The 24,937-nt window shown below is 45.2% G+C and overlaps 1 protein-coding gene across 1 annotated transcript; it reads left to right on the top strand.

Moving 5' to 3' along the window:
- The first annotated feature begins 1,029 nt into the window (after nucleotides 1–1,029).
- On the top strand, nucleotides 1,030–24,688 carry POGLUT3 (protein O-glucosyltransferase 3). The gene is made up of 8 exons (XM_088456651.1): nucleotides 1,030–1,336; nucleotides 7,821–8,018; nucleotides 13,633–13,919; nucleotides 14,136–14,352; nucleotides 17,273–17,469; nucleotides 19,634–19,828; nucleotides 22,536–22,640; nucleotides 24,000–24,688. Exons 1-8 carry the CDS (start codon nucleotides 1,102–1,104, stop codon nucleotides 24,120–24,122), a joined length of 1,557 nt encoding a protein of 518 aa, XP_088312777.1. The 5' UTR covers nucleotides 1,030–1,101; the 3' UTR covers nucleotides 24,123–24,688.
- The last annotated feature ends 249 nt before the right edge of the window (nucleotides 24,689–24,937 follow it).

Raw genomic sequence — 24,937 nt, 5'->3', positions numbered from 1 at the left:
ATGGGTTACGGCGTTCGCTGGTCCTGTATATGCTGGAATTATGACACACAATACACTATGCATGACACATATAATCGGTTACGGTGTTCGCTGGTCCTGTATATGCTGACCACAATACACTTTGTATGACGCTTATTAAAGCTGGTTAAGTGCTAATTATGCCTTCTTCATGGACTGGCCATACTCTCTCTAATATCATGCATTTGGAAACCCCCCTCTAGAAATCCTGTATTTGCCTCTGCCTGGGCAGAGGTATTTCCCAGTACACAGTGGGCACCATACAGCACATTACATTACAAGGGAGGTATGGGCAGAAGTATATCCCAGTACACAGTGGCAGAGCCGTAACTAGACTTTTTGGTGCCCTGTGCCAGAAAGAGCATTGGGCCCCCCTCATTTTTCAAAGGGACATAATGCACCCAAAAAAGGGCCATGTCTTCATGGGGAAGGGCCAGGGAAGAGATAGGGGAGGCCAGGAGATGCTGGGGATGAAATAAGAGGAAGCTACAAGCAAAAATGATAATAAACAGAAATTTGACAGGCCCAAACAGCAAACCCTGACCAGTGGTGCCCGTGCGATGGCACCGGCCGCTCTACCCTAGCTATAGCCCTGCACAGTGGGCACCATGCAGCACATTACAAGGGAAGTATGGGCAGAGGTATATCCCAGTATACAATGGGCACCATGCAGCACATTACATTACAAGGGAGGTATGGGCAGAGGTATATCCCAGTATACAATGGGCACCATGCAGCACATTACATTACAAGGGAGGTATGGGCAGAGCCTGGGGCCTATCTCAGTACACAGTGTGGGCACTATGCAGCACATTACATATAAAGGTATTGGCACACTGGGCAATGACTGCATTACACAGCGATGCCTGATGAGGACAGTTATATGTTGCACCGAGCGCCCAGTGCACAGTCTCAGAGCTGCAGTCAGTGCACTGACTGGGCATTCCTCTGCAGTGATGTCTAGTGCAGAGCATCGCACTGCAGCCTCCTGATTGGCCAGACGTCCAACCAATCACCAGCAGCCAGATCTCATGATCCCACTTCCCACCGTGAGAAAGTTTGAATGACAGAGAATAGCGGTATATGAGGAGGACACGGGGAGAGCGGACACACATGGCACAGGCACCCCTCTGCTGCTGCTCCTCCCTGCCCATCCTAGTACTACTCTGCACCGCCACTGCTGTGTCTGCGGGGACCCTGAGCCCGGAGAGGAGCCTGGCATGGGGGCCGGGGCTGCAGGCTGGCATAGCGCTGCCAGTCAGATACTTCTACATCCAAGCTGTGAGCAGCGGCGGGCACAACCTCACGTCTTCCCCAGGTAATATTCTGCCGCCCACCCGGTGTAATCACAGTCAGAGCCGGCGGCAGCAGGAAGAGGACTCTGTCCTCCCTCCCTCTGACGTCTCCACACACAGCCCTCTGTCTGCAGCATACTTTCCTTCTAACTCCCTGTTACATACATGTACAATCTCTACTGCAGCCTGATACATGGTAATACCAGTTACTGTGAATACAGCCCTCTGTCTGCAGCATACGTTCCTTCTAACTCCCTGTTACATACATGTGCAATCTCTACTGCAGCCTGATACATGGTAATACCAGTTACTGTACACACAGCCCTCTGTCTGCAGCATACGTTCCTTCTAACTCCCTGTTACATACATGTACAATCTCTACTGCAGCCTGATACATGGTAATACCAGTTACTGTGAATACAGCCCTCTGTCTGCAGCATACGTTCCTTCTAACTCCCTGTTACATACATGTGCAATCTCTACTGCAGCCTGATACATGGTAATACCAGTTACTGTACACACAGTCCTCTGTCTGCAGCATACTTTCCTTCTAACTCCCTGTTACATACATGTGCAATCTCTGCTGCAGCCTGATACATGGTAATACCAGTTACTGTACACACAGTCCTCTGTCTGCAGCATACTTTCCTTCTAACTCCCTGTTACATACATGTGCAATCTGCTGCAGCCTGATACATGGTAATACCAGTTACTGTACACACAGTCCTCTGCCTACATACTATCCTTCTAACTCCCTGTTACATACATGTGCAATCTCTGCTGCAGCCTGATACATGGTAATACCAGTTACTGCACACACAGTCCTCTGTCTGCATACTTTCCTTCTAACTCCCTGTTACATACATGTGCAATCTCTGCTGCAGCCTGATACATGGTAATACCAGTTACTGTACACACAGCCCTCTGTCTGCATACTTTCCTTCTAACTCCCTGTTACATACATGTGCAATCTCTGCTGCAGCCTGATACATGGTAATACCAGTTACTGCACACACAGTCCTCTGTCTGCATACTTTCCTTCTAACTCCCTGTTACATACATGTGCAATCTCTGCTGCAGCCTGATACATGGTAATACCAGTTACTGTACACACAGCCCTCTGTCTGCATACTTTCCTTCTAACTCCCTGTTACATACATGTACAATCTCTACTGCAGCCTGATACATGGTAATACCAGTTACTGTACACACAGCCCTGTGTCTGCATACTTTCCTTCTAACTCCCTGTTACATACATGTGCAATCTCTGCTGCAGCCTGATACATGGTAATACCAGTTACTGTACACACAGTCCTCTGCCTGCATACTTTCCTTCTAACTCCCTGTTACATACATGTACAATCTCTACTGCAGCCTGATACATGGTAATACCAGTTACTGTACATACAGTCCTCTGTCTGCAGCATACTTTCCTTCTAACTCCCTGTTACATACATGTGCAATCTCTGCTGCAGCCTGATACATGGTAATACCAGTTACTGCACACACGCCTTCCTGTTTATCTGTTGCCTCCATATTACATACATGTGCAAGTTTTGCTACAGACAAGGTAATCCCAGCTACTACTACTTCCTTATTACATACATGTGCAAGCCTGGCAGCAGTCTGATACAATACATGCCAATCCCAGCTGCCCACACGTATCTCTGTTGTTTCCCTATTATATACATGGTAAACCTAACTGCCAACACTTTTCCCTGTAGCTTTGCTACTTCCATATTACATACACATGTGCTAGCCTGGCAGCGCCCTGATATATACCAATTCCGGCTACACAAATCTCCCTGTAACTCTGCTACCAACCTATTACATACATGTGCCAGCCTGGCAGCACCCTGATATATGCCAATTTCAGCTACACACATCTCCCTGTAACTCTGCTACCACCCTATTACATACATGTGCCAGCCTGGCAGCACCCTGATATATGCCAATTTCAGCTACACACATCTCCCTGTAACTCTGCTACCACCCTATTACATACATGTGCCAGCCTGGCAGCACCCTGATATATGCCAATTCCAGCTACACACATCTCCCTGTAACTCTGCTACCACCCTATTACATATATGTGCCAGCCTGGCAGCACCCTGACATGCCAATACTAGACACACACATATCACCCTGTAACTGTGCTGCCTCGTTAATATATATATGTGTCAGCTGGCAGCAGTCTGATACGGGTGTGGTATAAGAGAGAGACAGACAGTAATTAGTAAGACAATGTCTAGATAGACACCAGATGTTAGACAAGGATAAAAGTTTGACACAGACAAAAATCAGACACACTAAAGTTAGACATGTACAAAAGGTTGACAGGGTTGAAAGTACAAAAATGGTCGACAAATTTTTTAATATTTTTTTTAGCCCTAATCTTAACCCTAACCTTCCCCTTGGTGCCTAACCCTCCCTCCTAGTGCCTAACCATGGGGGTAAGTGCCTTACACTAACCGTCCAGTAAGTACCTAAACCTAACCCTAATCTTAAAAAAAGAAGAAAAAAATGTCGACAATTTTATTTTTTGTTTTTTAGCCCTAATCTTCACCCTAACCCTCCCTCCTGGTGCCTAACCCTAACCCTCCCTCCTGGTGCCTAACCCTCCCTCCTGGTGCCTAACCCTAACCATCCCTCCTGGTGCCTAACCCTAACCGTCTGGCTAAGTGCCTAACCCTATCCGTGGGGGTAAGTGCCTAACACTAAACCTAACCCTAAAAAAAAAATAAAAAAATGTGTCGATCATTTTCATGTCGAACTTTTGACCCTGTCGAACTTTTTACATGTCTAACTTTAGTGTGTCTGACTTTTGTCTGAGTCAAACTTTTATCCTTGTCTATTAACTGTCTAACATCTGGTGTCTATCTAGACACTGTCTCTCTAATTACTGTCTATCTATAGTCCGGAACCCGTCTGATGCATAGTAATCCCAGCTGCCCACATGTTTCCCTGCCCCTTTGCTGCTTCTGTATTACATACATGTGTAAGCCTGGCAGCAGTCTGATGTATGCTGATCCCAGTCTCTGACATGTGTTGCCGCCCCTAAATGCCTCTGAGCTTGTTGTTACTTTGCAGAACAACAAACTCTCCTTCAGTCCAGATGTTTAGGCTGTTTGATGCGTTGTGGTGCAGGCAGCTTGTTCATGCCAGTTATTTACAGAGGGGAAAAGTAACCCTGCTGCCTCTATGCAACACAACAGGTTGTGCATGCAAAGTAGGAAATCTGCCTGAGATGAGGTGTGTATACAGCGAGGAAATACAAGACTGAAACAAGTTAGATGGAGTCAGTCACATAACAAAGTAGCTTAATTTGTTACACAGATTTGTACCCAGTAACAACTGTAGTAATCTTTAAACTGAGGCTTCTACCTTCTGCTCAGGGCCATGTCTGGGGTACAATCCCTCCCCCCTCCACACTTGCATTGCTATATTAAGTGCCTGCAAAAGCCAGTGTGTGATAGTGTGAGCCCCCGGCTATTGGTCTGTGCGTGGGCAATCTCCCGCACATTTTGCAGACATTGGAGTAATTTACTAAAGGGAGAGTTTTTAGAAGTGGAGATGTTGCCCATAGCAACCAATCTTATTATATTTAACATCTAAATAGCACCTTCCAGAAGATAATAGCCAGAATCTGATTGGTTGCTATGGGCAACATCTCTACTGTTATATGCATGTTTGCATAAGTGTGAAAACATTATATAATGCAATGTTTTCTTTTTAGAAAAATAAGTACCACAGTTAAATTTGGGGCACATGTAAATGGGTACTACTATATTTTGGTGTCTCTAACGTGAAGATATAAAAAATCTCAAAAATACACCTGCTGCAGCTTCCTGCAATCTTAAAAACACCTGTCTCAACCTTATCGCCCCCCAAAATACCTAGCCCCCTAATTTTTACCCATTTTCCCACACTTTTTAAAAAAAAAATCCCCCAAAAATGACGTGTTTTTTGGGGTGAAACAAGATAATTAAACTTTTTTTTTTTTTTTTTTACTAATTAATCATTGCGGGGGGTCCAGAGGGTTCTGAACCAAGTCCCCACATTTGTACCCCAAAAATATGGATTTTGCACTTCGTTTCTCCTGCCTTTTGCTGGAGAAACATTTTCGCCTGTTTTTGCCTCCCAGGAGTTGAATATGGAGATGCTTTGAAAACAGGCGAAACGCAAATCGGCGAAAACTTTTCGCCGATCACGGCTTTTCACCTCTAATTGAATTTGCCCCTTAGTGGGCCAATTAGTGTGTGGAACCTTTACCTGTAGTCACCTAGCATGGATGGGGCTGCATCCTTGGGGTGTCCCTTACTTTCTGGGACCTAGGAGAGGATAGGGTGACCTCCCATTATAATCCTCCACTTCTGGGCTCACACTTTGCACAGGAATCGGTATGAATTACCCTAACCCCCCCCCCCTCTCCCCCCCTAACATCCCTTAAGGGTGCCTAACCCTAACATCCCCCCCTAGTGCCTAACCCTAACCTCCCCCCAGGGGTAAACCTAACCCCCCCCCCTCCTTGCACCCTAAACATAACCCAGGGGGTGCCTAAACCTAACCTCCCCCCGGTGGTGCCTGACGCTAACCGCCCCTTCCCCTAGCCTAACCCTCCCAGGGGGTGCCTAACCCTAAGTCCCTCCGAGAGTCCCTAAATCTCCACTGCTATCAGCTCCTACGTTCGGTATGCCGGGCGTGGTGCTTATGATAGGCGTCGGGTAGTCCCATGCCGGGATTTCAATGTCGACAAGCCGACAGTCGGCATTTCGACCTCCGGCTTCCTGACTAGATCCCATTGCGCACTATACAGCGATAGCTGTGTTGCTGCATATGTACAGAATGTGGTTGTATGGTGGGAATTCTGATGGATCAGTTGACAGAACTGGTTTTGTGCAGTGTCAGATGCAGAATAAGCTCCGTCTCACAAAATATGTTTATCACCTGTTACAGTGAAGCAAGAACAGAAGTAACTGGGCAAAATAGCAATCTGCCCTTCCAGTACATACAGAGCTTCTACCTAGTACAGACAGGTATTTTCCCTACAAGCTATTTGTGCAACGTTCAGGCATACATGACATTTTCAAACATTCTGAATCCTGGATAAGATATATGTGTATATTACATTATTATGCTGTCGGGGACATTTATGAAAACTGATCTGTTGAATACTGTAGGTTGTGTTGCCCATAGCAACCAATCAGGGTTTTGCAGTAGTAGGTTAAGGCGGTAGTCTCCCTTTAGGATTTATACTACATTTCCCCTCTCCTCCCCCAATTTAAATGGGGCTCATGTGTCTGGGCTTTATATATAAATCTAACCTAAAATAAAATACAGGTTGAGTCTCCCATATCCAAATATTCCGAAATACGGATTTTTATTTTTTTTTAGCATGACTGATATAGTGAAACCTTTTGTTTTTTTGATGGTTTAATGTACACATACTTTGTTTAAGGCACAACATTTTTGAAAATAAAGTATAAAATGACCTTCAGGCTGTGTGTATAAGGTGTATATAAAACATAAATACATTTCATGTATGCACACAAACTTTGTCTGAGCCACAAAATTATTGAAAAAATTTTGTATAAAATGACCTGCAGGCTGTGTGTATATGGTGTATATAAAACGTAAATACATTCTATGTTTAGATCTGGGTCCCATTCCCAAGGTCTCTCATTATGGTATGTAAATATTCCAAAATACGGAATATTCCGATATCTAAAATACAGCTGGTCCCAAACATTTTGGATATGGGAGACTCAACCTGTAACACATTTTTGTTTTTCACATGTACTGTACCACCCACAGTGAGTCCCTTATGTATCCACCATAGGTCATAAATCTAATAGCAATAGCCCCATATTCACTCTAACTTCCTCTGGTGAATTCTGTAATAACGGCAGTAATAATGCTCCTTGTAATATGTCTATCTGTAGTATTGTGCCACTAAGATGGTAATAAGAGGGTAGAAACCTGACCATAGGTAATAATTTGCCACTAAGATGCCCATAACACATCCATCGATAGTAAAAGGCCCATAACATGCCCACCAGTAGTAAAATGCCACTAAGATGCCCATAACACATCCATCGATAGTAAAAGGCCCATAACATGCCCACCAGTAGTAAAATGCCACTAAGATACTCGTATCTACTTAATGACCCACATCATGCAGACCAATTGACTGTAAGATGCCCACTTGCCAAGGCCAGGTCTGGGGATGAGGGATGTGTTATAGACCAGTGGCCAGTTACAAGCTGGCTGGCGCTCCTGCTGGGGCATGGCTGCTGGTGCCCACAAAATAAGAAATAAAAGGGTGTGAGTAAAAGAGCCTGTACATTTATTTTCGTTTTCTAAAGGGTATTAAAAAACATGACTGTTTATATCTTATTGGTTGCCATGGGCAACAGCAGAACATTACTACGTAAATGTGTCCCCGCAGTCTTTATAGATGGGAAAACACAAAACTAACTCTTTCTCCCTTACGCTCTTTTATTCTAGGGAATACGCCATTTAAGGTGACCATTAAAGCTCTCTCTCCAAAAGAGTATATCCGAATTCACGTACCTGATCCTCTGGATAGGAATGACGGTTCGTTCCTGATGAGATACCGCATGTACGGGAGCGCTAAGGACGGGCTGGTGATTGAGGTGCGGCACGAGGACAAGCATGTGGCTCAGTCTCCATATATACTAAAAGGTACAGTAATCTGAACCGCACAGCCAAACCAGGCATCATTACAGCTACACATTGTTGTCAAAGCATATGCTGATGACACGTGAGGGGAATATAAATGGGAACTCCAGTCTCGGTACAACTCTTTGTCTAATCTCCCAAACCCCACCACTAATATTACCACAAGCGCCCCTTCTGTGGGACCCACAGCTAGTACTTTCAGCAAGTACATTTTTGGGTATCTGCATTATTGGACTTAGATCATTTGCTATGTCCAGGTTACAGATTGCAGTTTCTGTGGACCTCTGGTAACCAGCTTCCATAGGGTCCCATTTATTAATAATTTATCTACTGAACACGCATGCATGATGGCCATTGCAGGTGAGGGTTCTGAAGAAAGTTTTGCAAAGTGTAGCCCATTGGTTACAGCAGCATTTACTAAGCCTTGAATGGAGATAAAGTACCAACCAATCAGCTCCTAACTGCCATGTTACAGGCTGTGTTTAATAAATGACAATTAGGAGCTGGTTGGTTGTTACTTTATCTCCATTCAAGGCTTCGTAAATAGTCCCCAAAGTACCATCCAATCAACTTCTAACTGTCACTTTTCAGGATGTGTTTTAAAAATGACTTGTTAGGAGCTGATTGGTTGGTACTTTATCTCTCTCCAAAGTTTGATACATTTCCCCCTAGGATTGTTAGGTTGTTACCTGCTTATCAAGGACCACCAGTGATACAAGTGCTATTACTGCATGTTGCACCCCGGGATACCGCATTACCCCATAGCCAGGATGCTCATACACATATTCCTGGGGAGGGTCCCATAAAGTGGTAGATTAACTCTTACTGCTCCTGGCTGGTATCGCCGAGGCATCTGATCTCTTGATCCCATAATTGATTTGCATTTAGCAATGAAAACAATTAGACAATAAATTCAGTTTCAGGTATTTTATGTACACAAATAATCCGAAACCACTCTGTTCATTATCTCAGTGATGTTTTGAAACTATATATTTTACCTTTTTACCTTTTGTCTGTAAGCAGTATTATATGTAGGTGTGGTGACAGATGAAGTAACTCTCCAAATGTTAATGTATTTGGAAATGATTGAGGGCTCTGTCCTGGCTTGTTCAGGGTATAGTAGAGGATATGGGTCTAATCGCTGCTCGCCGCCATGTCTCCGTGTAAATACTGTGCATTATCTTTCCCTTACATGCCACAACATACCAGTCTGCAGAAACCAAGGCTTATAATCCATGGACTGTTCAGCAATCGGTGGGGAATGGGCACAGCTGAGATACAGGACACCAGTGTGATGTAAATCTGTGACCTACACACATAACTTATCCATTTACTGGCAGCCAATGAGGGATAAGATGTATTAACCTGTTGCTAGCAGATAATAATGCAGTTATATTACTAGTAAAATGGCCCCGATGGGTGGGGGAAGGTAGGGGGCAGCGGCGTCACTGGGGTTGGTGACACCTAGTGCACTGTACTCATCCTGTCTTCCCTTCTATGGTCCTCTGCGTGTGCCTAAAGGGGCATGGCCTCATGCCAATGTACCACGCCACATTATGCATGGCATTTTAATGGCGTGACCATGTGTCACACCCAACTCCCGTTTTCGCCATGCTGGGTGCTTTCCCAGGCCACCGCTCCGTTAGCTGCTGGGCAGCCCCCTGCCTCTCTCCCGACACATCACCGTGGCTTGGTGACACCATCCAAGAGGGTGACGCCAGAATAGCAGAGCAGCTCTGCTATTTTGGAGTCGCCCCCGGGACAGTGTCGCACTGTACGGCCTGCACCCCCCCTAGTGACGCCACTGTGTGGGGCAGACGGGTTGCACCCGCCGCTCAGGCCATCTCTGCATCAGCCTCTATAAGTTTCTAATTCCCATGATGGAGAATAAAATAAGGGGTCAGTCCTATTAGCCGGGATGATGTTGCCGGTGCGAGTCATCACGGCAATGGTCGCACTTTACGGCAGCCTGGATTCGCTGAATTTTGCTCACAGCCCCAGCAAACTTATGCGAATTCAGGCTCGGAGCGGGCCGCGAAGGGTGCGAAGTGCAGGTCCGTTGCTGGCGTTTTAACGCTGTTGCAACGGCAACTCACTTAATAGGATTGACCCCTTAGTGTCTGTATTTTCTCTTTACATAGGGTGTGGTATGAAAAGTCTACATTCAGAATGTCGACATGGACTTTAAGTCGACAACCAGTCATGCAAAAAGGTCGACATTCTAGTGTCAACCTTTTAACCATGTTGACCTTTATGTACGTTGACATATTGGTTGTCGACCTAAAGTCCATGTTGATGTTCTGACCTGTCGAAATTCTGAATATCGACCATCTAACCAGATACCTTTTATTATTATTAATATTATCATCAGTTACTTATATGGAGCCAGTAAATTCCATTGCGCTTTACAATTGGGAACAAACCGTAATAGAATAAGACTGGGTAATAACAGTCAGACATAGAGGGCCTTGCTTGCTAACTTACACTCTATAGGGAAATAGGCATGAATACGCAAGGATAGGTGCTACCTATTATATATTTGCCCAGCCAGATTGCAGAGGTCCTTGGTGAGCTGTATGACCCAGTCACACAGGAATGTTGGCCTAGGGTCAGCAGGATGTGTGAGTGTATAAATAGAACATACAGTATGTTTAGTTATGTGGGGATGTAATTGGGTAGAATGTCTTATGGAGGTTATGTGGGTTGTTCTGGAATCTGATAAGCTTGTCTAAAAATGCTAAGTTTTCAGGGACCACTTGAAGGTTTGGAGACTAGAGGAAAGTCTGATTGTGCGTAGGAAGCCATTCCACATAGTGGGTGCAGACCGAAAAAAGTCCTGTAACCATGAATGGGAGCAGGTGATGCATGAGGATGAGAGACACAGATCTTGTGCAGAGTGGAAGTGTCGGGTTGGGAAATATTTTGATATAAGTGAAGAGATGTTTGACTGTGTAGTTTGGATAATAGCCTTATTTGTAAGTAAATGTATTTTATATTGAATTTGGTAGAATACAGGTAATTAATGGAGGGACTGACAGAGCAGAGCATCAGACGATTAACATTTAGCGAGGAAGATCAGCCTCGCATCTTAAATACTCAGGGGCATGTTTGTTAAACAAATATTAATGATCCCTGGGATTTCACATGGAGGGAACATAGCAGATATCTCCGTTATCTGCCGCGGTTCCTACATTTCCAACCGAAAAGCAGCCCCCATAGAAAAGTTTCTATGGGGGTTGCTATACAGTTTGGATTTAACATCTCCGAAATGCAAAGCTTGACAACAGCTTCTAACGTCATCTGAAAGGCTACTACTTCGCAAAGTATTCCTCCAGGTCCATCCTTCGGATCCCCCTCCGCAGCCCCCGATAACGCTTGCGACTGCTGCACATGCACATTACCCGCGGAGTACCTGAACCAGGAAGCAGAGTGATAACGTAATCTGTCACTTTGCTTCCAGCTCTTGGCCGGGATGGGCTCTTATCGGAGTGATTCTTACTAAATTCACCGGAAAATATTTTCATGTTAAGAATTTAGGTGTAAACAATGTTTCACATCCACATTAAAAATGCAGATTATGATAAATAGGGCCATTAGTATTTGCATAAATGTAGTAGTAGTAGTAGTAGTAGTAGTACTATTTTACAACACTTGCCCTATTGTATGAATATAAAACTTTACATTGTTCCCCAATGAGAAATCTTTATTCTTAAATAAATAGCAACTTTTAACCAATTCGTTTTTTTAAAATTACAAGCTTTTTTTAAATACAATAAATAAGGGGCATACACACTAGACCAGGGGTCTTCAACCTTTAAGACAGTGTGGGCCACATAAAAAATTCAACGAAGCCCGAGGGCCGCTAAGCTTACTGCGGTATTTAGACCCTGCCCCCTCCTCACACAATTATGTCCCATAACTGCCCCGTCCTACAATTTTAATTAGGTCCCAGAACGGCCCCCCTCCTCCCACAATTATAATTATGCCCCATCCCTCCGCCTCCATTAATTATGTCAGATAGTTGCCCCCATCCTCAAACAATTATGACCAATAACTGCCCCCCTCTGCAGTGCCCCTTATACAGTGACCCCAGTAGTGGTCCCCATTATGCAGTGCCCCCAGTAAATTCCTACCGCCCCTTCTCAGTAGTACCCCTTATAAAGTGCCCCCAGTATAAGTGCCCCCGGTAATGGTCCCCCCTATGCAGTGCCCTTTATATAGTGCCCCCAGTAGTAGTCCCCCCTATGCAGTGCCCCCAGTAGTAGTCCCCCCTATGCAGTGCCCCCAGTAGTAGTCCCCCCCCCCCCCCCCTATGCAGTGCCCCTTACATATATAGGACAAAGACACAAAAAAAACCACTTACCTGAATCCCCGCGCCTGCCGCTGCCCGCTCTGCACTATAGGAGAGCCGTCTCTTCCATCACCCACTGCAGGAGCCGGAAGGTCGGAGTTCATGAGTGGGCTCCAGCCCGGCTCCGGCCATGGGTGCAGCAGCCAATGAGAGTCTGTCTGACTGTCATTGGCTGCTAAAACAAACACACCGCCACCGGGTAGTATGAGTGTACTACCCGGCGGCTGTGTTTGCTTCTGTGTAGTGCAGACCGCACGCACTGTGGTCCGCACTACCCTAACCATCGGCAGGCCATGGGGACAGCTCCACGATGTGCTGTATGATATTGGGTGTCGTTCATATTGTTCACTTTTATCGTCTAGTGTGTATGCCCCTTTAGGTTTAATTATCCCTATTGACCCGCCCCTCACAGCCTGGATTCGCACCGGGCTCGCACATTTTTTCTTGCAAGCAAAAATCCAGTAAGTCCGGAGGTACTGTAGCATATAGCCACATTTACTCATCGCCGTAAGTAATTCAAGGTTAATGAAATTGACCCAGTATAATTCAATTACCAGCGAAGGTCACGAGATGTCCTTGCAACATCGTTTCCACGCCATTGCTGGCACTGCAATTCGCGTCCCCTGTTGGCCTGGAATCGTACGTTTTTGCTAACGGCTCCATAGATTATGATGGGGTAGAAACCTAATACATCCCAAAAGATACTGCCACCGTATCCATTATACACTTGGGTCCCACTGAGAAGAACGTAAGCGATTTGCAGTTAATTTTATAAATACGTACCTGACATGTTGTAGACGCAACTAAATCCAAACAAAAGGAGATTAGAACCAATCAAATAACAGACCCATGCAAGGAACCATGATTGCGTTACCTCAGCACATGGACAAATTAGCTCATAGTTTAGCCTGGTAGGGAGCAACAAATATTAAACCATATATAACAACATACACAAGTTTAAAAACAAAAACACTCGCACGGCAGATATTATGGACCTGTAAATTCTCTTCTGCTAATAAATAGTTTCTTTGGATGGTCGTACATACTCACCCTGCCATGCTATTATGCAATGGTTGACAAGTGGGTCACATTTACCGCTATACATTTTTATATAATTCAATGTAATGGAAACATCATTGGCCGTTGTTGGCCTTTTGGTAGTCGTGGCATTGGTATTAGGATTGTTCATCTTATACCAGGACAGTAAAATAAAATGTAAGCTTACAACAAATTTACGTTTTAACGTTTTTCTTTTTTTGGCATTAGGACCAGTTTATCACGAGTACTGCGACTGTCCAGAAGAAGACCCTGACGTTTGGCAGCAGACCCTTTCTTGCCCAGCCACAGAATCTCAAATCTCAAAAGACTTTGCTCCTTTTCCAATTATAGACCTCAACAGGATGCTGGAGGAGGTGCCCAGGAGGTTTGCGGAAAAACGTGGCGCCATAGTTCATTACACTGTCCTCAATAATCAAATCTATCGGCGTTCTATGGGCAAGTACACAGACTTCAAAATGTTCTCCGATGAAATATTGCAGTCGCTGGCAAGAAAGGTACCAGAATGCCAAGATTAATTAAGATTCCAATTATTGATGTTCTTGGCAGAAACAGTTTGTTGTTATTTTTGGATAATGGTGGTTTATATTCGAAATGCCTTTTTGTTTGATATCTTACCTAAGGGCAGATACCTCCATGTATGAATCACCCGCTGTTGGTGGTGGTGTCTGACGTTCCGTGCACATGAGTCATCTTTTGATCATTTGTTTTAGGTACACCTGCCTGATGTTGAATTCTACATCAATGTTGGGGATTGGCCGGTAGAACACCGAAAGGCGAATGACACCCCTGGCCCGCTGCCGATGATCTCCTGGTGCGGCTCTGCTGATTCTAGAGACATCATTCTTCCAACCTATGACATTTCCCATTCAACTCTTGAAGCTCTCCGTGGAGTCACCAATGACCTACTCTCCATCCAGGGCCACACCAGTAAATAACTTAAATTATTGTTATACGGGCTATGTAATAAATTCTACATACTTACCGACTTTTGCATTCTCCTCTCCGAGAGAAGACCGGAGAGGAGATGCAGCTATCACTTTGGGGGTGGGGTCTGCCTCTTCATGTTATTAGGACCCACCACCGTCCCGGTAAAATGCTGCTAATTGCAGGTTCATGGAGAGGGCTGGGGCTAAATGATTCGATTTGCATAATTTTAGACCTGCCCCCGACATACGGTACTGCAATTCCCACCATCCTCTCCCTGTCTTAGTGAAGTGGGCAGGATGCGAGAGAACCACCCACTCTTCCAGGAGAGAAGGTATGTATGAAATTCCGAGATTACGTAAACATCAGGATTGCAGCGAGTTTGCCACTAAATTTAATGCTGAAGTCAGTTATCAAGCAAAAACAGCATTATAACCGGTGGGCGCTTTAAACTTAGCGCAGAACTCTCTGAAATCCTGCCGGTTCTGTAATCTCGGAACCGGTTGCTTATCCCCCATAGAGTTGTTGGGATTGGGTTGAAATTCAGAAAACCCTATTGTATGTCTACACGAGTGCAAAAAGTTTTATTGCAGCATTCCTATTGGTCACTCACTTACCATCCTACTACGTCCACATCAAGGACATCATTCAGAGCCGGTCGTAAGCGGCCACTCGGTCGTACGCCTAACGACCGCAAAACTGAAAAAGGAAGCGATCGCACGGCCGGTTGGTCGTAACCAAAGTGACGCCCATACGTGAACAATGCACCTCCTCTAACTAACGGGTGATAGCAGATAGCGATCAAATCAATCGTTGTCAGTCGCTGTATGTTCATTTTCTTCTGATGGTTGCGGCCGCTTGTGTTGTGTGCAAAGTACTCCAAAAATTACCAAAAAACTGCATAGAATAAGCCATCCCCATGAACTTTATTTATTCTTATTATTCGCTAATGCAAACGCAGCTGAATCAATTACATGCCAATTAGCAGTGTTATTAGCTACAACAAACGATTATTAGCTGCTTGCATTGTGTGGCTCATAATAGAAACATCACTCCGAACATCAGTAACATTCGATAGTATCGATTGTACTCTGGGGCTTGAGAGAGCACGTACCCAACCTTAAGCTGTACGATCAGCCAGGCCTCGAACCTGCTCACAGAGTGATGTTTTACTACTTCCGGCCTTCTATGTCGGTCGTAGCAGGTAATTTATGTACGCCCCTAAAAGCCCTGAAAACGGTGAGGAACGCCTGCGTTTTCAGACCACCACAACTAACCGTACGCATGCGTGGTTTGGAAACATCGGATGCTTACGACCGACTCTGAATGAGGTCCCATGTCCTGAGTTTGCAAAAATAAAATGATTTTCAGATTATAAGGCCGATGTAGAGTTAAACGTAAATCGGCCGTATTTGCTGCCACGTTGCGTGCACAGAACTAAATGTCTATGCAGAACTCTAAGCATCTCTGAGGCCGGGCTACTCCTATCTGTTTGCTTGGTTTCATAGCTGTCCTAACTATCCATATTTGCTCTTGCCCTTTCCCTGGTGCCCAAAAACCTGTCTGAAAACAGATGTAATTATACTAATGCACAACCTAGCATAGCCTGCAATTATGTCAACATGCCCTCTCTAACCTTTGCCACATGCAATTGCCCTACTGTGACTGGCATTGCCAGTAGTTGCTCGTCTCCGGAGCCCGCGGCTAAAACCTGTTAACTCGTAGCTCCCGGGGTAAGTGCATGGAACTTTGGAATTACCACGCGTGGTAAGCCGCGGAGGGAACATCTATGTTAATTGCACCCTCTTGGCTTTACCGTCTGGGGTCGCATCTATAATTGATTAGCGGTGGGCAGAGCTGCTTCCGCGCTTTAATTCCTGTGGCGAATTGAATCTGCCCCTTACAGTAGTGTTACATGAAACGGCTTGAGATCCTAAACCCATGGATTCATATTACTGGGATTATCAAGATCGACTGAGACTGAGATCTAAATATAAAATGTAATGTCAAATTAGGTTCTGAAAACATGATCTGCATTCCTGATCATAAGGATCACCAAGCTTAAACTAATTGCTAGGATATAACCGAGCTATGGATAAAATTCACAAAGATCTAAACAATAGTCTCACAGGTTTATCAGAATGGAATAGATCTGAGATAAAGCTGTGATCACGGATTACCTTTTAGTTAGCGGAATATGTCTGATCACAGACAGCATAGCTTGCAGAACCAGGTGTCGTGATGAAGCAATTTGCACCAATACCACCCAACACCATGCCGCTCGGTGACTTAGGGGCCTATTTACTAAGCCTCTGATGGAGATAAAGTCCCAACCAATTGGCTCCTAACTGCCATGTCATAGGCTGTGTTTGAAAAATGACAGTTAGGAGCTGATTAGTTGGGACTTTGGGGGTCATTCAGACCCACTCGCAAACGGCAGTACGCTCGCAAGTGGGTCGATGTTCCCCACTGCGCATAGAGCCAAAATCACTCCTGGACTTGTGGCTGGGAAACCCTACCGCAGGGTTTCCGTCGCAAGTCCGATGGTCAAGACCATCGCGACCATCTTTTTGGACGCTCGTATATGCTGTGGGTGGTCACCCACAGCTATACGAGCGTCCAGGAGGACGCTCCATTTTAATGGAGGAGGGCCCTGATTCAGATAGAGCCCTATATGTTTTGTCATCTTAAAGCCTGAGGTGTGGGGACTGATTTAAGCAAATTATCTCATCATGGGTCCGCCCACTTCACAAGAAATTGGAGCTAGATTGGGAGGGGCCTACTCTTCTGGGAGCTCAGGATGACTCTCTGAAAATCGGAAGTCTCCCGGGCATTCTGGGAGAGCAGGCAAATAATATGTTTATAATCACAGTGTGTACAGACTGTTTGTAGACATGAATAGTTTATTTCTGTGATCTTTAAGCTCCTTCATGGGACAACAAAACTGAACAGGCCTTCTTCAGAGGACGAGACAGCCGGGAGGAACGTCTGGATCTGGTCCGAATGTCTCAACAATACCCAGAGCTGCTGGATGCCGGGATCACTGGGTACTTCTTCTTCCGGGAATTGGAGAAAGAGCTGGGAAAAGCTCCACTCATTGGATTTTTTGATTTCTTCAAAGTGAGTTTTAATTTGCTGAGCGGTTGTCTGCCAAAAAAGGCTCAATTTATGGTGACTGTTCTGACCCCTGTAATGCCGTATTGCATTTACTCACTGTTTTTTGCTATCTGCATACAATTTAAGGGGCTGATTCAGACTTGAGGGTATATTTACTAAACTGCAGGTTTTAGAAGTGGAGATGTTGGCCATAGCTACCAATCAGATTCTACTTTTCATTTATCTAGCACCTTCTAGAAGATAATAGCTGGAATCTGATTGGTTGCTATGGGCAACAACGCCACTTCTAAAAACTCAAATTTTAGTAATCATACCCTATACACTGTACAGTCGTTCAAGCCAAATATACACAACTATTAGCAAGTACGGGTGATACAGAGTCATGCGCATCTCCACTGCCGGCTGAATGGGTGTAATGGGAGACAGCAATGGGGCGTTTGCACATAGGCGGCGTGTTCTGAGCGAGTGGAGTGGTTTGCGGGCTGCGCTCTGTTGAGCGCACGCAGGCAACCGGCTGATTTCGGATGCATCTCTTGCGTCAAAGGTTAGGACTGGTGTAAATGCGCGCTGATAGTTATAACCGCTAATTCTGCAGGCGGATGGATGGGGGCGACTTGCGTAGCTGGAATCTTTAGTATTTTAACATTCGTGCCATAGATCTTTTAACAGCTTAATAAAAAAAAAAAACCTAGAACATAAGACTCACCTAATTATGAGAATGACCTAAAACTAAATGCTTATTAAGGGAAACTGGAAAAATTATTGTTTTCCAGAGAGAGAGACAATAAATTTCATCCCACCATCATGCAGAACCCCAAGATTCTAAGAAGATCAGCTGTGTCCTGTCTCCCCGCTGCGTGATTCTGCCGGTATTACGTATCACCTCTTATCCACTGTAATGTAGGACTCTAGGCTGGATGATGCAGTGGGGAAAGGAACATTGGGGCACTATGTCCTGTCTCCCTGCTGCGTGATTCTGCCGGTATTACTTATCACCTCTTATCCACTGTAATGTAGGACTCTAGGCTGGATGATGCAGCGGGGAAAGGAACGTTGGGGCACTATGTCCTGTCTCCCTGCTGCATGATTCTGCCGGTATTACTTATCACCTCTTATCCACTGTAATGTAGGACTCTAGGCTGGATGACGCAGCGGGGAAAGGAACATTGAGGCACTATGTCCTGTCTCCCCGCTGCATGATTCTACCGGTATTACTTATCACCTCTTATCCACTGTAATGTAGGACTCTAGGCTGGATGATGCAGTGGGGAAAGGAACATTGGGGCACTATGTCCTGTCTCCCTGCTGCGTGATTCTGCCGGTATTACTTATCACCTCTTATCCACTGTAATGTAGGACTCTAGGCTGGATGATGCAGCGGGGAAAGGAACATTGGGGCACTATGTCCTGTCTCCCCGCTGCATGATTCTACCGGTATTACTTATCACCTCTTATCCACTGTAATGTAGGACTCTAGGCTGGATGATGCAGTGGGGAAAGGAACATTGGGGCACTATGTCCTGTCTCCCTGCTGCGTGATTCTGCCGGTATTACTTATCACCTCTTATCCACTGTAATGTAGGACTCTAGGCTGGATGATGCAGCGGGGAAAGGAACATTGGGGCACTATGTCCTGTTGGATTCACTGAGATGTTTCATCCTCTAACATGGATTACTGACGTGTATATATATATATAAGGGCAAACCCTAGAGGTACTGTAATGGGGATTCCAAAAGTTTTAAGAGAGGACAATCTGAAAGCATTTAATTTAACAGAAGATGATAGAAGACATTATTATATATCCTAGAAGAAAATGTGGAGCGAGAAGTGGGATTATCTCTCATTCTTACTTTATTTTATTGATAAGAAAGGCTGATATAAAATTCCTTCTTACATTCCCCGACTGTATAACAACAATCCCGTGACTCAGGCCTTCACAGTACAGGCAAACGAATCATACATTGGCTTTCTTTTATGCCAGGTGATCCTTAGGAAACAGTGCTGACTAAATAAATCTAAATCTGCTTCACTGTAAAAGCACAAATGCAATTCATTACTCTGTGTTCTGTGTCTGTACGAGGCTTGTAGGCTCACTGTATTTATTTCAGAGATGGTAAAATAAAACCACAACAGCAACAACTCTGGTATAAACGTTGTTCTTCACAGTACAAATACCAGGTGAATGTGGATGGGACGGTGGCTGCGTACAGGTTTCCATATCTCATGTTGGGGGACAGCCTGGTACTAAAGCAGGACTCTCCATACTATGAACACTTCTACGGCCAGCTGAAGCCGGGGGAACACTACATTCCCATAAAGCGGAACCTGGGAGATCTGATAGAGAAGATAAAGTGGGCTAAGGTGAGTTGGCCACTGTATTACTCGCTAGAAACTTTTCTTACTTGTGTCTAACTCTGCTAAATATATTTATTAGATCTAGTTCTGTTTTACCTCCGTGCAGGCTATGAGCACACTAGTATCGCTTTTATACCTAAATTCCGGGTCTGACCTGGAGGTTGGAACAGAGGTCCTGATTCAGACCCACTCGCGAGTGCTGAGCACTCGCAAGCGGGTCGATGTTGGCCCAGTGCGCATGCGCACGACGGAGGCGGCTCCGTAGTGCGCATGCGCGAGACCCGGATAGCGACGGGCAAGCCGTCGCTCCGGGTCTTGCTACAAAGGGGGCGTGCTGTCGATGTTGAGTGACAGCACGCCCCCTTCGGTGGGCGTGCCGGGGGCGTGGCTGCCCAGACAGAGGGAACGCCTACCGTCTGGGGCCGGCCCCACTGACATCACAAGTCTTGACCATCGCGACCATCTTCCTGGCCGCTCGCTATAGCTGTGGGTGGTCACCAACAGCTATACGAGCGGCCAGGAGGCCGCTCTAAAAATTAAGAGGGACGGCCCTGATTCAGAGCGAGCACTCTGTCAGAGCGTCCGGCTCTGAATCAGGGCCAGAGTTCCAAACCGGATCAGATCCGGAGTTTATCCGGCGCTGACCCAGGATATTCCCGAGTCGGTGCCGTTCACACCGGAGCCAGATGTGCAGTGACCCGGCATTGAAGTGGACGCTTGGAGATGACGTCATCTCCAAGCGCCACTGAAGGCAGCCAATCAGCAAGCTTGCAGCACGATCCAGGTCATCGAGACCCGGATCGCGCCATTTACACTGCAGAGTTTCACGGGTTATTCCCATGTAAAACCCTGAAATTACCTGGGTTGGATTGCCGGGTCACTCCACCCGGGAATCCAGGCCAGTCCCCTTTTATACCAAGGAGCTACCCGGGTTAACCCTGCAATAACCCGGGTTTTAGCTCTGGTGTAAAAGGGGGTATTAGTTGTATCTTCTGCCTCTGTCCCGTTCTATGTTACTGCGTTGGTCCTTTCTGGACACCTAATGATGTCATTCTTTGACCCCAGTGATGTCACACACATAATTTGCCATTCGACTAGTCCTAAGAATATATTTATACTGTCAGCCCACAAATATTCGACAAACACAAAAGGAAAAAGGAAAATATATGGTTTAAAGTTGCTTTAAAAAAAAAAAAAAAAAGTTAAGTAAATTTACATACAAAAATTGTCTGACCCCTGAACCACATAACCATACACTTTTTACAATAATCAAGCCTCAAAACGATAAGCCCCCACACCCTTGACCTCTGACTTAGTTGTCACACACACGGATACTATTGATTAAATGTCATTATTTTCTTGGAGATTTAAATCTTAATATTAAGATAAAGTTCGTTTTGCACAATTTCCTGAAGTTTTATAACCAGTCACTTTCCCAGTTTATGTCATAGAGAAACAGCGCTAGAACTGGTGGATGACGAGATTCGAAAGTAGGTGAAGCTAGACTAAAATAATTGTCATGAGTAATAAAAAGGGAAGGGTTACTATTTAAAACATGTTGATTAAGAGCGATAGAAAGATTGGCATGAGTGTGAGGGATAATCGGGGATCGTCCTCTGCTTCCCATCTGATGCAAATGGCTGCACATGTGCATGCTGGGAAGTACACAGCAATGGCTACTTCTGAGCATGCTCAATCTCCTTATGGCTGCACAGGTGCATGCTGGGAAGTACACAGTGATGGCTACTGCTGACCATGCACCAATCTCCTTATGGCTGCACACGTGCATGCTGGGAAGTACACAGCAATGGCTACTTCTGAGCATGCTCAATCTCCTTATGGCTGCACAGGTGCATGCTGGGAAGTACACAGTGATGGCTACTACTGAGCATGCACCAATCTCCTTATGGCTGCACACGTGCATGCTGGGAGGTACACAGTGATGGCTACTACTGAGCATGCACCAATCTCCTTATGGCTGCACACGTGCATGCTGGGAAGTACACAGTGATGGCTACTACTGAGCATGCACCAATCTCCTGATGGCTGCACAGGTGCATGCTGGGAAGTACACAGTGATGGCTACTACTGAGCATGCACCAATCTCCTTATGGCTGCACACGTGCATGCTGGGAAGTACACAGTGATGGCTACTACTGAGCATGCACCAATCTCCTTATGGCTGCACACGTGCATGCTGGGAAGTACACAGTGATGGCTACTACTGAGCATGCACCAATCTCCTGATGGCTGCACACGTGCATGCTGGGAGGTACACAGTGATGGCTACTACTGAGCATGCACCAATCTCCTTATGGCTGCACACGTGCATGCTGGGAGGTACACAGTGATGGCTACTACTGACCATGCACCAATCTCCTTATGGCTGCACAGGTGCATGCTGGGAAGTACACAGTGATGGCTACTACTGAGCATGCACCAATCTCCTTATGGCTGCACAGGTGCATGCTGGGAAGTACACAGTGATGGCTACTACTGAGCATGCACCAATCTCCTTATGGCTGCACACGTGCATGCTGGGAAGTACACAGTGATGGCTACTTCTGACCATGCACCGTTCAGGGCCTGGGTGGCCACTTCATGGGCCTATTACTAATATAATGCGCCTACATTCATGTGCCATGTGCATTATTTGACAGCCCCACTTCCGGCATTTTAACTATGAAACATCTTTTGTTTTGTTTTTTCTTAGGAAAATGATGACGTGGTCAGGAAAATTGCCGAGGAAGGTCAGTCCCTGGCCCGGGAGCTGCTGCAGCCTCACCGCCTCTACTGCTACTATTATAAGGTCTTCCAGGTGAGGAAGTGAGGACATGGGAGCATTGACCCTGTCATTTAGATGTCTGTTATGGAAGTTATTATATTACTTTCTCTGTTTGTATCGCTGTTAAAGCGATTGTGTATATAAAGTGTTGGGTAATATAAATGACCACTTCTCCCACCAGAAGAAAATAGGGATTTTATAAAGGCTAATCCTCAAATGTTACTCATAAATAATCTGACTTTGGGTGTATTTTCCCATGCAGGTATATAAATACCCCCTACACCAGAGGTTCCCCAACAGTTCAGATTTTAGAGAGATCCATGGTTGAGCACAGGTGGTTAAATCAAATTGACTGAGGTATTCATTAAGTCACCTGTGGTCAAGCATGGATATCCTTTAAAACCAGGACTGTTAGGGTGCCTTGAGGACCGCGTTTGGGAACCTCTGCCCTATACCCACCCCGCGGCTGCATTTTCCTGCACTGGAAACACTGGGGGTATTGACCACTATACGGAAGCTATTTTGTTTGTCAAGTAAAACGAAAGGTTTCTCACAGTGATTAATGTCACTGTTCTGAGAATACAATGAAAGGAGGGGGGATTTGTCAAACCTTCTAAAGAGGACAAGTGAAGGTGCTGCCTATGGCAACCAGTTTCTTGGGGGTAAATTTACTAAAGTGCGGGTTTTTAGAAGTGAAGATGTTGCCCATAGCAACCAATCAGATTCTACTTATTTATCTAGCAGCTTCTAAAAGATAATAGCTAGAATCTGATTGGTTGCTATGGGCAACAGCTCCACTTCTAAAAACCGGCACTTTAGTAAATATACCCCTAGATCTCATTTTATAGATTGTACTAGATAAATGAAAGCTAGAATCTGATTGGTTGCCATCTGGCTACACCTCCGCTGATACACCTTGCCTTGTGTACTAATGGTAAATCTCTGTACCTGGGCCTTGGTGACCTTTGCTGCTCCCTATTCAGGTTTGCACTCACCTAGATCATAGATTTTGCAGCCATTTAATACTGAAAGTATTTGGAGTTCACTTGCGCCTCCAAAGTTACTTCAGAATATCGTACTTTCCAATTTGGTCCCAATTACCTGTTTGTGACTTTCATTTATCCTATCGATGGTGCGGTGATCGAATACCAGCACTGGCAGTGGGCTTCTCAGTATGCTCGCGGCACATGCAGAAAGTCGCTCACGCGGTTGCTTAAAAAGACACAGTCACAGCTGTAACTGCCTCCACCTCTGGGCCAGGTCCACATTCTCTTCATAACTTAAGCTGACTTTATTTAAAAAGTGCATCACTGTCCTCCATGTTGCAGCATAGTTAATAACCTGTTCCTCTCGTCAGTGGTCATAATGATTGTAAATATCAACATTTTTCAGATGTATGCCGAGCGCCAAACAAGCCGCCCTGAGGTCCGGGATAAAATGGAGCACGTTCCTCAGCCAGATGACAATACCGCGGCCTGTAGCTGTCACAGAAAGAAGATTAATGAGGAGCTGTGAGAGTCATTGCTTCCTGTGGTGAGGGAGCGGATTGGGATGTTGTACTGTAGAGTGGTACTGTGTGTCCAGCTGCAGACATTACTGAGGTATTACCTGGCTTCAGTCATGTACGAGATAATTCCTTATTGATAATCTTCCATGTAACTGCAGCAATGTCTATTGGAATGTCACGGCTTGTCGCACATTCAGCAATAATTGTATTGAAATCAGCAGTAAATGTCATGTACACCAATAAGCAGTGAGTGCTGGACTCCTAGAAGGTAGAGGCCGTCTGACACGGACTATGGGGGTGATGAGCCAGCTGGTGACAGACACTCCATGTTCTATGGTAACCTCCCATTGGTGGAAAGGAAATCATAGACACTACCTAGCCAACCTTGAAGGACATTGTGATATTTTTAATGACAATAACTTGTTCAAATGCTGCTTACAATGTACATATTTGTATTTACTATTTTGTACAATGAATTTATAATAAATGGATGATTTTGTATGTCCTGTGATAATGTGTAGCTAAGAGGTCATTTAAGACCAACATTTTTCCATCTTCAGATGACTTTGTTTTATTAAAGGTGTAATTTTATGTGTCTGTGCTCTTTAGTATGTATGTATGTATGTATGTATGTATGTATGTAATCAGTCTAGTATTTTAGACCTATTTCTCCGGCTGGGGTACCTCCGGGTCTCGCTACGCTCTTGCTAGAAGGACGCTTAAGCACATTATATAATAGTATTTGTGTGACCCTGGGATACAGCAAAAGTAAGATGTTTCTACTTCAGGGTCCATAGGGGGTCCACAGGGTTGACCTTGGGGT

The sequence above is a fragment of the Taudactylus pleione genome, unplaced genomic scaffold, assembly GCF_031769625.1.
Source record: "Taudactylus pleione unplaced genomic scaffold, aTauple2 ptg000711l, whole genome shotgun sequence".
NCBI classification, from domain to species: Eukaryota; Metazoa; Chordata; class Amphibia; order Anura; family Myobatrachidae; genus Taudactylus; species Taudactylus pleione.
Note: the sequence above shows the minus strand (reverse complement) of the source record. Positions and strands in the feature narration are given on the sequence as shown.

Bases quoted from the DNA above. Each gene is read 5' to 3' on its own strand.
- POGLUT3 (XM_088456651.1), top strand. From the start codon at position 1,102: ATGAGGAGGACACGGGGAGAGCGGACACACATGGCACAGGCACCCCTC. The intron at 1,337-7,820 runs GTAATATTCTGC...CTTTTATTCTAG, and splicing joins CAACCTCACGTCTTCCCCAG to GGAATACGCCATTTAAGGTG. The intron at 8,019-13,632 runs GTACAGTAATCT...TTTTGGCATTAG, and splicing joins GTCTCCATATATACTAAAAG to GACCAGTTTATCACGAGTAC.